Source organism: Bombus affinis, chromosome 11, assembly GCF_024516045.1.
Source record: "Bombus affinis isolate iyBomAffi1 chromosome 11, iyBomAffi1.2, whole genome shotgun sequence".
Taxonomy (NCBI): domain Eukaryota; kingdom Metazoa; phylum Arthropoda; class Insecta; order Hymenoptera; family Apidae; genus Bombus; species Bombus affinis.
Genome location: NC_066354.1, coordinates 9,142,664 through 9,155,749, shown reverse-complemented (window position 1 = coordinate 9,155,749; position 13,086 = coordinate 9,142,664). Strand labels below are relative to the sequence as shown.

Sequence of the window (13,086 nt, the reverse complement as noted above, 5' to 3'; positions counted from 1 at the left end):
CCTCGCGGAGAAACAAATGGGACGTGGAAGACGAAAAAAATTGCCGGGGATAGCTGGTTGGTTGCAACCAAGAGAATGGAAACGGAAAGGATGAGAAATGAGGGAAACTGATCGAAAAAATAGCATCCTAGGACAAACGATGGCGAAACGCTGATGTAATATATAACATAAAGCAATTTTTGTAAAGTACTTGGATAATGTCGTATTCCCTCGTTAAGGTATTTAATTTTATGTAATAGAATAGAATCTATCAAATATTACGTGCGAATTTTATGCGTGAAATAGATAAGTAAATAATAAATAACCCAGGATATAATTTAGCAATTGAAATGGACAGTAATTTTTACAAGATATTCAGCGTAGGACGAATCATACAGTCTTCGCTTATTTTCTTCAATATTTCGTTTCGTACAGTGGAATAAAGTTTGCCAAACGTTACATGTGATTCTTATGGGAGTAATAAATAAAAATTGAAACATCGCTGTATATTTAATGTCATTTTTAAGTACACGATTGAGATTTATCAAGACCGTAAAGAAGCATCCTATTTCGCGAAATGTAACCACTTCAATTTTTAAACTTCCATACGTACTGTAACGAGCTCCCTAAAAGGCACTTTCGAGATTCGACTATCGTTTCACAATTTTCTCAACCCGTTTACTGCGAATACGGATGGCCCAGGCCACTAATGATAGTTATTCCCAAGTGAAACATGAATCCTAAACAAGCCTTCGATGGGATAAGCCTGCCAGCTACGGTATTTACATCAACATTCTCAATCCTGTTATTCTATTATAGAACAATCTTGGCCAACGCTTTAAAGCATTTATATTTACATTAGCAACAATTTTTATACAATATTTGCGTTTACTGGTAAAAACAGGCTTGAAATAATTATCAAACTTCAATAAAAAATTACTTTCTTACGAGGATACTACGTGGTGCAATTTGCAAATGCGACGACTACTGTCACCCCTAGGTAATAAATGCAAGATAAAAAAGTAAAATAAAATCCGTGTACCTTAATAACAGAAATTTGTGTAAAAAGATCGAAATTCTGGAAATTATCTGTTTCTATCAAGTTAGAAATTAGTCAAACACCCATAAGGTATATTTGATAAACTCTCAAAGTCGATTCTCTGAAAAGCAAAGTTTCCAACGCAAGAAGATTTATGCTAATATTTATTTTGCGACGCTTCGAAATTTAGAACCACGTTGTATAATATATTCGCACACCAACTCTAAACGTTCTTTTCAAACAACCATATACCTTGAGAGGCATCGAAGCTCTCGAAAGCTACGATTGCCGGCGGAAGTGGATCCATGAGGAAAAAGACGGCTCTATCGTGGCGATAAAGGGCGTCGTGGTCGGTACGGAAAGAGCTCGTTGGAAAAGAAAAAAGAGCTGATCAGTGACCAGCTGAAACGAAGCTCTAAGAGAGTACGATGCCGCGGGATGAGTAGGAACGATGTTACGCGGTAAAAAGAAGCCGGAATGCGAATTGGAAGAGAAGGGACTCGGTTGTTTTGGCGAAGGTTATTTTCCGGTTGGACGGCCTCGTCTACTTCGCTGTACTTCGGGGAGAAATCTTCCTCTCTTGTTTAAGGAGACGTTTTTTCTCTGGCTACAAGGCCACCGTTTCGCTACTTGACTTCCCTGGACATTTATTAGACAAACATTCGCCGTTGTCTGTCACCCAACTCCTTTCTTTCTTTATTTTCAAACAACCGAGATACATTATTACGCGGCGTTGTTACGACCTGGCGAATTCACCGAGGACCAGCATCTCGCGTTACCAATGTTTGTTTGCTTCACGTTCGTTGTTTGATATCTAGATGTGTTTGAAGGAAAGCAGAGACTGTGTTTAAATAAGGATATCATTGGTGGACTGTTTGCATAATTATTTTTACTAGTTGTTTTGGTCATTGGAATAATATTAAAAAATTGATAAATAAGAGAAGATTGGAGGATGAGTTAATTGGCGGTTGGCAATTGCTTAAGCATCGCGCGATATTATTTTAAAAGTGAGATTTTCGCACAGTGTATATATGTTGCTGTAAACAGTTCGTTATTGTAAGGAAGCTGAAGAGAAAAGTTAAAAAATTATACCGAAGTTTCTTGTACTTTTTCGTCGAGGAAATTATAAAAACCTTGCGTCAAATTTTCATTTCCTTCGTCCAATATTATTATACATTCGCGAGATAGTACTTAATGAAGACCAGATATACAGCTATGAGAGAACGTATTGATTTTCACTTTGCTCGACTAAGACGCCAGCCCACATTCAAAAATCGTTTTATCTCTCTCAACACGTTAAACAAACCCTTCTTGCACCGAAACTTCCAAACTTCTTTTCTTGTTCCAAATCGAGCGAAATTTTCAGTTGCACAAAGAAGTATCTCGAAAGAACAATAAACCGCGCATTCGTTCAGTTCAGCAGACAATCCGCCGATAGAAGTTTCAGTATCCAACAGGCGAAGAATGCGCAAAGAAACGTCGAAACGCAACCGAAGCTTCTACTTGAAAACCACGTCTTTCGCGTGCTCCGATTTGTCGTCGAGATCAAGACATAGCAAGGAGATGAATCGTCCGAATCGTCCCATAGGAAAAACGTCAAAAGACGACACGGAGGAGGAAATTAGGGTCGTTAGGGCATGTGTCTTGCGTTTCGAGGGAACGAGCTTTTTCGTATGTCCAGCCGATCAACCGAGAAAAGGTAACGAACTTGGTTGGTTTCAAAAAGAAAGATGGCTTCAAAGAAGAAAATCACTCATCCAGAGCTTATGATTTTTTGATCGTTAAACGATACGCCCGATACATAGAAATACAGATGCTTTGCTTTTGAATGCTATAACTTTCTTCAGATGGCCACAAAAAGAACAACTACTTCTTTTCTCTCCGTGGAACTCTGTTTTGTGTCTTTCTTTGTATTACACCATAGCGCTGCTTGATTTTACATTTTTAAATATCGGTAGAAGTATTGAAAATATAAAAATGTTTAACATTCGGAGAACTAAAAGACGCAAGATTCGCAATAGGTAAATAAAAAGTGGAGTAATTTTTGTAGCAATTTTTCCATTGGTACATCGGTTACGTGTGCACGCCTAATTTTACAGATGCAAACAAACGAAGTACTAAATGACGAATCGTAATATACTCAAAAACGAAACACATCGATCGAAGAAAGTTGTGCGCGACAGATTTCTCGTTTAAGGCGTTTCGTCATTCGCAAGTTTCTCCATTAATGCGTCTTGAGAAGTTGCGTTACGCGACGATACATATCTACGGATCGAGCGTGCAAAGATACGACGGATTCACAGTGGGACACCGTGCACGTGAATAATGCTGTTTGCCGAGAAAACATCGAACGCGAACGACGTTCGTACGCCGTGGGACGTGACGGGAAATCGCTTTCACGGCGGCAACCGAGTAGTAGTTGAACGACGTTTTTGCAGACACGATGAGTCTTAAGATATCTTGAAACAGTTTGATCCGACTCGAACAAGAAATTAGGAGGAACGAAGTTTCACTGTCGATGTATTTTTGAGGAAATGATTTGATGGAAGCCTGTGCTAAATAAGAAATATACCGCGATTCTGGATGATTCAATTTTCCTTGTGCCCTCATATAGATGTGGGCAAATAATCGAAAGATAGGAACGATATATCGTTTTCAAGTACTAAACGTAAAAATAGCTGAAATTCTAGAATATCTTCTTTCCTACAACGATATTTCAAATGAATATCTTGAAAGTATCCTATACTAGTATCTGTTATAAGTAAGATACTCTACAATTCCAAGTTTCATAACATATGTTTCTCGGTAAAACTGGTAATCCAATAACTTCTTCTGGCTTTAAACAATTTAATCATCTAGAAAATATTGATTTTTTATTAGAAATACAAAAGAGCCTCTTCAAATTTTACTTTCACCTCGTTAAGAGACAGGTAGTAACGCAACATCTACCAATCCAATGAATTTATTATAATAAGTACAATCGTTCGGTTCGACAGTCTCTCCAAAAAATCTACGTTTTCATTTTTCTGCGAAAAGATTTAATACACTCGTAACATTCCAACAACGATCGCGATCCACGTGAAATGAAAACATCCTAAACACCACTAACGATATCGTTGCCGAAAGACGACCAATTTCGCCAGTATCCCGTGTTTTCCAGTACAATACCGTTCGGAACAAGGCTGCCAATTAGGGAGCGAAGTTTGCACCGATGAAACCGGCCGAGCTAGCACGCGACGCGAAGCTTCTAACAATAAATCACGGATTCACTTTCCCCGGCGTCTATCTAATGGCAACAATTGTCTGAAATAACGCGATTACACGGGCGAGGCGATGATTTATTATTAGTCGATGCGTCAGGGCATTCCATTAGGAGCGTTAGTCAGCGCGGAACTCTTCCCTCGTTCGAAACGAAGGCTGCACAAACAATTAAGAGGGAGGCGATCGTCGGATAATAATCGTAAACGGCCGCTGCCAGCCTTTGCGAGCGAACGGACGTTCGTTTAATTTTCCCTTGGCCCGCGGCCGTCCGTGTATTTTCGTAGCCGGTTTTCACGGCGAGCCATGAACCGCGAACGTCCCGTCACTCCAGTCGAGATCTATATTCTCGCGTTCCTAGCCAACAAGCGAAGGCTGACCGGAATCCATCCTTCTTGTTTTATGTCTTAATATCGACGGCTTAACGAGATACAAACAACGTGTGTTTGGATAAATCGTTTATTCCTTCTTCAGAGATGAGAGATTAAGTAACCGACTCATTTCGCTACGGTTAGCTTCTTCTGATTTATTTTTCTCTATTTCTTCTTTTACTTTTTATCGGGAATTTTATTGTTTCGATACCTTTGGAGAAATTGATTTATTCCTTGAAATAAAAAATTCGAGAGCTTCTTTTTCTAGTAGAATTTCATTCCGAACGAAACACGATGACTTTAACGATGGTCAATTGTAACATTATTAATTTTAAAGCGTAAAAGTAACATTGTTGGAGAAATAATTGATTTCTTATTGACAAATAAAAGATCGAGTATCTCCAGTAGCTTGTTTGATAAAATATTACCAACAGGTGGACGTAGCATGCTTAGTAGATTACTAGAAACATTATTAGCTCCTCGATTTAGCAATTGCGTCTTTTTGGTTCTCTTTTACCATTTTTCATTTCATAAATATTCTGAATATTCTCAATGCTCTCAATATTCTGAAAAAATCTCTATCTCAAGTGGCAAAAACGGAAAATATTTACTGTTGTGAAAGAGAAAACAAGCAGGATGTTTTCGTTGTATCATTTATTAAAAAATGTAATCTTGCACTCACAATTTTACTACGAAGGCGACGATGTGTTACAACAATGTAGCGAAATGAAAAAGGGGCTAAAAAATCACAAAGTACAGTGATTAATTTAATCACACGGGAAAATTAAATTTCGGCTTGCGTGACTCTCGAAACGATGCCATAACGTGGCAAGTAAACACGACGTAGCGACGCGTTTAACACGGCGCCAGTGAAATTGAAATATAATCGAGACTGTAATTAAGGCGATGTTTGCATCGTTAATATTGAACGCGCCAGCGTTCAAGCGTATTATCGTAAAATCTGATCGACCTCTAGAACAGTTTTGCATTCGCTTTGTTGGCGATGAATGCTGAAAGTTGGCACAATTCTCGGCTAATCATTGCGCAGTTCTTCGTACGAATTTTATACAGATAATACTGCATATAAACAGACTGTGATTGTGAGATATATACATATTATATATATCATTTATTATATATACATATATTTATAGAGACATGGTATTTATAAAAATGTCAAAACGTTTGTTATAAATATTGTAAAGCGTAAATAACTATTACTTCCTTTTATAAACAACGACCAAAGCTCGAACGACATCAGTTTGCAATTGGATCAAGTACGGCGAATAACTTCGATGTGATCTCGAAGTTTCAAGGAGCAAAGCGACCAAGCTTATGATTAATGGTATCTTGTAATCACAGGTAAAATATGCCACAGATAAAGCTCGATGTATCGCAACGACCGTCGAGGGAATTACAGAGGTAACAATAAGTACACATACTTTCACGGTCTACTCCTTTTATCAGATCTGAATTACCAGCTGCTATGTATAAACTGTTTGTATTATCGCAAATATTACGTATCATGAAGCACCGACGTAATCAGCTACTTCGTACTCTTTGTAGCCACTTCGCATAAGCAAAAAGAAGAAAATCAGAAAGATATATAAGATAATATAAGGATCTTATATAAGGAGCTTCAAAAGGAATGAAAATAATTTATTATGAGATCGTACAAATGAATGGCTCATTGAACGAACGACAATTCGCTGTTAATCTTTCCTCATCGCACGATTTATTCGTGGTTTTAAAATAAGCAAAGGCGCCGTAGGCGAGAACGAAGGATGCTGAAATTTATTGGAACATTCGTTAATCGATGTTTCAAATAACCGATAATCCATTGCAAAGCAATATCGATAAGAGATGTAAATAGACGTATTTTCCTTTCTTTTTTCTTCTTACATTTACCAGCATTTCAGACCAGTTCCGCCTACTATCAGCTACGTTAAAACGAGCTACACCTGTTAAGAGATCTACGTTCATCGATCAGTCGTCTGTCATAAGTATCCTTCGCTTACTTTATTTTTGCAATAATAATGCCTACACTGATTCGCACTCAGGACTCAGAAACCTTCCACCATCGACTCATTTCCACGCGTAAACCATTTTTCTGGTCGCGCAACAATGCGACCGGAGTGCCACCTTCGCAGAATGCAAAGTGTCAAGTCGTAAATAACGGCGGTATTATTTATGGAGGCTGTGGCGACAATAGTAGAATCGGGCACAGAACGCTCGCGTAACAAGAATGGAAAAATGAGCAAAAATCGTAAGGGGCAGTGACTGCGATACGACGGTAAATTTTACTGCGCGTTCCAAAAGCGGGGATAAATGATCTCGCAAGGATTATACCTACTTGGTACGTGACTGTATTTAATAAGGATTTACTCAGTTCGTAAAAGAAGGAAAAAAAAAGATTACAAGATAAGTTAAGCGAAAGTTCGTAAAACTTCATGTTAGGTAAACATGGACAAACTTCTTGATCTGTTGCATGAAATGAAAAGTTGATTGCTTCAAGAGGTGTCTAAAAGTTCTGAACATTCCAAGATTAATAGTTCGCTGTTATTTCGAGGAAATGAAGATGAACCGAAGCTATGAGCTTTTATAAAAGAGTAAACAGCAACTTGCCTATTTCAACATAGCCTACATATAATAACTATTCATCCCTTATATTCCACCCTTCTCTTTAGTTCTACCTTTAATTATAATTCTGTTGAATATAACATCTTTTAAATTTCATTTTGAAATCTAAATTTTATTCCCGTCACACGTTCGAAACAATCCGATGTCGTTATATTAAACTATATTAAAACTATTGCAAACCTAGCGAAAGATCAATCAAACTAGAAGGTCCACTCACTGAAGAACAGGTGAGGACCAGAGTGCAATCACTCGTCGCGTTTCCTCCATTTAATCGTGCAAATAAAATCTAATTTCAGTCTATTCGGTACAACAAAGCCGACGACATTAGCCAGCTGCTTCCGTTCTATCGTGGAAATAAATCTCACGTCGTCGTTCGGGATTGGGATCCCGCCGAAGAATCGGCCGTTCTCTTTTCTTTCCGAGCGCGCCGGCTGCAGTTCATTTTATGTGCCTTCCACTTCTCGTGAGTACGACGCGCGAGATAATATGGAAGAACGAAGAACGCGGAGCAAGAGAGGAAGCGACTGGAACGAAGTACCCGAACAAGGAAGAAAAGAAAGACGAAGGATTTTACCCTTCGTGCAGATCGAAGCACCTGAGTCCATCCCAAGGGACACCGTAGTCACTATTCGACGAAATGGGTGACGATTTATGCAACTTCCAGCACCCAACCCTGTTTGTCGACTGTGAAGGATGATTCGAAAATCCTAATGAGAAATTTTCTTAAACCGTGAAGATTGATCAAATAATTTGAACTTATTTGCATTGGTGTGTCTAAGCTCTGATGATGAAGAATCTTGGAAGACTTGGACAGAGAAACAGAAAGCTTAAAAAATTTGGTAATCTCCCTTAACCCCAAAAACATATATGTAATCGATAATTGATACATATATGACATTAACAATTCTCTGATAGATTTCATTTGTCATTCGAATCATAAGAAACATACTTCTAATAGGCAGATGTAATCAAATAAACAAATGACTTTCACAAGCAATCTTAGTAATTGTTCACATAGATAAAATTAATCGTCGAGCCGAACACCCACAAGATAAATTTTCTGTACCATTCTTACCAATCGATCCTCTGAAGTTCAACGTATCTGTAAAACCAGGACCCCGCGAACCGGTTCGAAATTAAAAAGCTCTCAACGCAACGTGTACCGAGCCGAACGATGAAATAAAAACATCCGACTGTATGAACGTTTATTCATCGGTACCACTTTCCATCTATATCTCACTCTATCTATTCTTAGCGTGTAGATAGAGTCACTGTACTTGTGCACAAAGGGGAACACATAATTAAGAGTCATCTACGACGGTGACATCGTAGACTATAGATAATTTACGAGCCCATTATATTCGATTTTTCTTAGAAACCATGGTCGTATTGACTAGGGAGTTCTGCTCTTTTTACTCGCTTTTACAAGCTGACGACGTCCCCGATATTTTGATCTCTGAAGACGGCTTTTGCCGCCGTGTGCTCGTAAAACTCGCCCTATCTTTAGGGAGAGAAGGAACGAAAGGCAACAGATAAAACGTGTCGCATATAGCGCGGGCTTCGTCACGTCGTGTCGTTTCGAAAACTGTAATGTGACAACCCTCCTGACTGAAAGAGCATGCGGGTAAATATTTAGCCGGTCGACAACACATGGCTCGACTGATTTCCCTTTCCTGTCCTCTACTCTTCTATCCGATTTTCGATACATTTCCTCGTTATACAATTACGGGTTAGGTGGTGCTAGTTTTATTAAGAAAAGTTCTTTTCTGGATGAACGTGGTAGCGAGACATTGCGATTTTATAATAGCCAGGCTAATTGTTTTCAGTGCAGTTTATATCTGTGTTAAAGAAGCAAGAAATGTTGGAAAAACTTGTACTACGTCAAACTACTAATAAATATGGTACACACAAAGACTTACAATATTGTTCGAATACTTACATATATATATATGCTGCTACTACTACTACTACTACTACTACTACTACTACTACTAGTACTATTTTTTACTAAATATACGTTTACAATAAATGTTTAGTAATTTCTACAAATATTTTTAGATTAATTTTAAATTTGGTCGGTATAATTATGATAGTCGTGTCTCATTACAGTGCTAATGGAATTTCAGAATGTTTTATATAACGTTATTACTGTCTTCAAGCATCGTTTATAATGAAATAAACGGTGACACGTACGCGGATAATAAATGTCGGCGAGTTTTTCGGGACCATTAGGAGCGACCGGTTGATGCAGCATGTGTGCACCACCGACGCGTCTTAACAAAGCTCGATGCAAGTAATGCGTGCGGCGGAATCAGCTTGCGTAACGCACATGCACGATGCACGCCACGCCGGCTGACCCACATGCGCGGTCTTTATTTAAACTGGTTTCCTCCTTGGCGTCCTTTAGTACCGTCTTTCGGCTACAATTTCATTAAAAGAGTCATCGGTTTCGAGTTCGCGTTCCGCTTCGTTTCGGAATCAATTTCAGAGCGTTGCGTAAAAGACACAGTTTCGACTTCGCTAGAATTTAATTATGAAGAAATATTTTTAACTTCTTAAAACAAGAATCAAAAGAAACTAACTAACAAGAATCAAACTAAGAATCAAAAGTCTGCGGTCACCATCTGCTGCGTATAAACCCAGATGTAAAGAAAAAGGTACGTTTAGAATGTCGTTATATAAAAATATTGTTTCCTATAGCACTAATCCATAATTAATAATTAAATCAGAAGAAGATTCATGTCCAAAAAGAGGATAAATATTTATCCTCTTATAATAATAAATATGTACAAAAACAAATTCATAATTGCAATTTTTATGCAGTAAATCGTAATTTTCACAGTTCCGCACTCCAACTGTGGTGGGCAGGATCATTCGAATTTATCGATACACCATTAACCTACAAGCTGACGATGTATCGCGATGCTTGATTTTACTCGGTAATTCTAAAAGTAATTGGACACACTGTTTACTCCATGGCCTTTTCAAAAATAGTTGCACACCTCGCGACCAGATAGTTGTGTCCAGTTATTTGCAGCGTGAAACTGGGTTGCACGTTAAATCGCGCGTTAATCGTGCATCGACGCTCCATCAGGGAGAATATTGTTCGATTAGAATGCATTGACGTTCGGAAGAAAAAGTGCTGGTCATCGTCGTGTCATTTTGGAACAGCGCGAAAATACGCGATCGTCGAAATTTAATCGGATTTCAAGTCTCCAGTTGGTTAAACACCGTCAGCTCACAACATGTTAATTTAAAAAAAGATAATAAATCGGATTTGAGAATAAGAATCGAATGGGGGAAGATTATTTAATCGTTGGAAAAAAGAGAAAAGGAATCGGTAAATCATTCGCGGAAACGTCGTCCCAGCAACGAGCGCGAGGTTAAAAAGAAGCTCGTGGTCAAAACGCGCGGCCAACTTATGGCTCGTGTACGAGACGCCAGCTAAAATATGACTCCCAAAGCACGGGTACTCACTACACAGAGGCGTTTCAACTATTAAAATGGAATTTAGTCTCGACCGCCGGCGTATTTCACTTCCTAACTTACAGCGCTCTTGAAACACTCGCATCGTTGCTAAATAATACCATGCCCTCCTAAAACTCGCGTATCAACTCGTCAAATTATGCCTGAACGAACGTGAAAGCATCCACCAAGAAATGGTTCTCAATCTTCTGCGCTAACTAAATTATTAAATGAAATATTTTTCGCCACTGTAACTTTCTACTTTAACCAAATTAAAAATTACCAATTAAATTAAAGAACCTAGTTAACAATTTAATCAGTTTCAACGTAGTACGAAGAGAACCGCAAAAACCAACCAACTTTCTGTGTGGTAACATCAAATAGCTGGTACATCAAGTTCCATGAAACGCGACAAACGAAGAGGAAGAATGGCGACGAGAATGAAACGAAGAAAAGGGGTAGGTTAGAGGGCGTAGCCTCGACGTCGGTCACCGAATGGTCCACTGGAATTCTCATACATTCAATCGCCTATCGACGCGGAATTCCAAGACTTTTTGATAAAAAAAGATGGAAAAAGCTCGTAGATGTAAGTCTTCCGACAGGGCACGTCGCGCCGTGTCGACGAACGATTCCCACGAGTTGTGCCAACTACGTTCGGGCTCCTCATTTCCATACTACCGCGAATCCCGTTTCCATCGGGGTAGTTTCTATGGATCGGGCCACTATAGAGACCGCGTCACGTGCAGCTACTCGAGGATCGAACAGAGAATTTGCTCGAATCGAGCGACTTTGGATCGGTCGAGGAGGAACTTGATTTATCGCATCCCTCGCTTGAGGGGTGCTCGTCGCTTTTGATGCCTCATCGTTTACAAACTGCGCGAGTTTGTGCGACTGGAGAGGGACTTCGAGTGCCGTACGCTCGATCATTCGTTTGGAAATGCGGATAATAAGGTGGCTACGTTTGTAGATTTTAATTAGACAAATCGGAGAACGCAGTTCAGATTTTTGTATTTACTTCTACTTGTGATAAACGTCTGTTGGCTTCGATACACGTCGATCGCGTATTTATTTTATATAATACGTAGAAGAAGATATATAGGGCAGAAAAGAAATTCTAATCTGTGTCTGTGTGAAGTATGACGTGTCTCGTAAGAAATATACAGTTAGACCTTCTTTCAAACACGAAACAGAAAATAATAAGATGTCGAGTAAGACATAGAAGAAATAATAAGATTCGTCTAGTAGAATTCTACTCTTCGTGAAAGATTCAGATATAATAACAACGTTTCTTTCCTTCGTTAATAACCTGTGCCACTGATGTGACGTTCATTTGCGAATAAAAGAAATAGACAGATAGCTAGAGTGATAAATAAAACTTGTCGATGAAGTTGTCTAGTAAAACAGATCGGGTAATTAATGTTACTGGTATATCAGATATTACGTTGCAGAATAGAGTAAAGATATGTATCGGATAGTCTTAATAAGCAGATCAAATAGACAGACTTAATCAAGTAAACAGAGAAGTGCAGATTTTAGTTTGTCAATTAGAATATTAAAAAGTATAATTTGATGCTAAGGAACGGCATATCTTTTACATCAGTGTCTGTAAGATTCCATTAATTACATACCGAGTTGATGGCTGTCATGCTGCTAACTCGACCTGGATCTGTGTCCACTAGCCCGTTGTCACTCTACAACAAAAAAAAGAAAAAAATTGTCGGTTAATATGAGAAATAGCAGGAGCCAGTCGCTAATTACGAACGAAATTGGTGATATCGTGGTTGGAAACAACGCGTAAATCGCCACGACAATTAAATATCCAACGGATCGTTAATCATCGAAATTTGCAATTGAAATTAACGTGGCAAAAATCAAACGCAGAGAATACGTAGAAAAACCGAATCAACCGATTCGTTAATATCGTAGATTGAACTCGACAAGTATTTTAGTTTCTAAATTGTTGGGTTACAAATTAAAACGATCGGAGGAAAAGATAACCGCAATGGGAAGAAAAGTGGAAGGGTAACAGGAACATTTTTGCCCAGCGAATTCACCCAAGAGCGGAGGTAAATGAGGGCTAACACGAGTGCACTCGACGTTGGGCACACGATTTTGTTTTAATCGCCGCCGGTCGCAATTAAAATTTCGTCTCGTCGAAAATGTTTCTTATTCGGCCCTCGAAACCGTCTCGTCAAGCGAGGACATTAATTAGGCAGCGCTAATGCCGCTAAAATATCAGAGAAATATAGCGAAATATCGATATCGTTGGTAACGATAATTTCCTTAGTGGAGTATAAATCGTTAAAGTACATCAAGGTGGAAAATTATTTATTT

General features: G+C 38.7%; 1 protein-coding gene across 5 annotated transcripts in view; it reads right to left on the bottom strand.

The window, feature by feature from the left end:
• LOC126921658 (uncharacterized) overlaps positions 1–13,086 on the bottom strand; it is a 570,126-nt gene that overhangs the window by 303,963 nt on the left and 253,077 nt on the right. For all 5 annotated transcript variants that reach the window (XM_050733370.1, XM_050733366.1, XM_050733368.1 and 2 more), the window contains one exon: positions 12,381–12,443. In XM_050733370.1, the coding sequence (XP_050589327.1) occupies positions 12,381–12,398 (18 nt within the window). In that variant the 5' untranslated portion in view covers positions 12,399–12,443. The remainder of the gene's footprint in view (positions 1–12,380; positions 12,444–13,086) is intronic.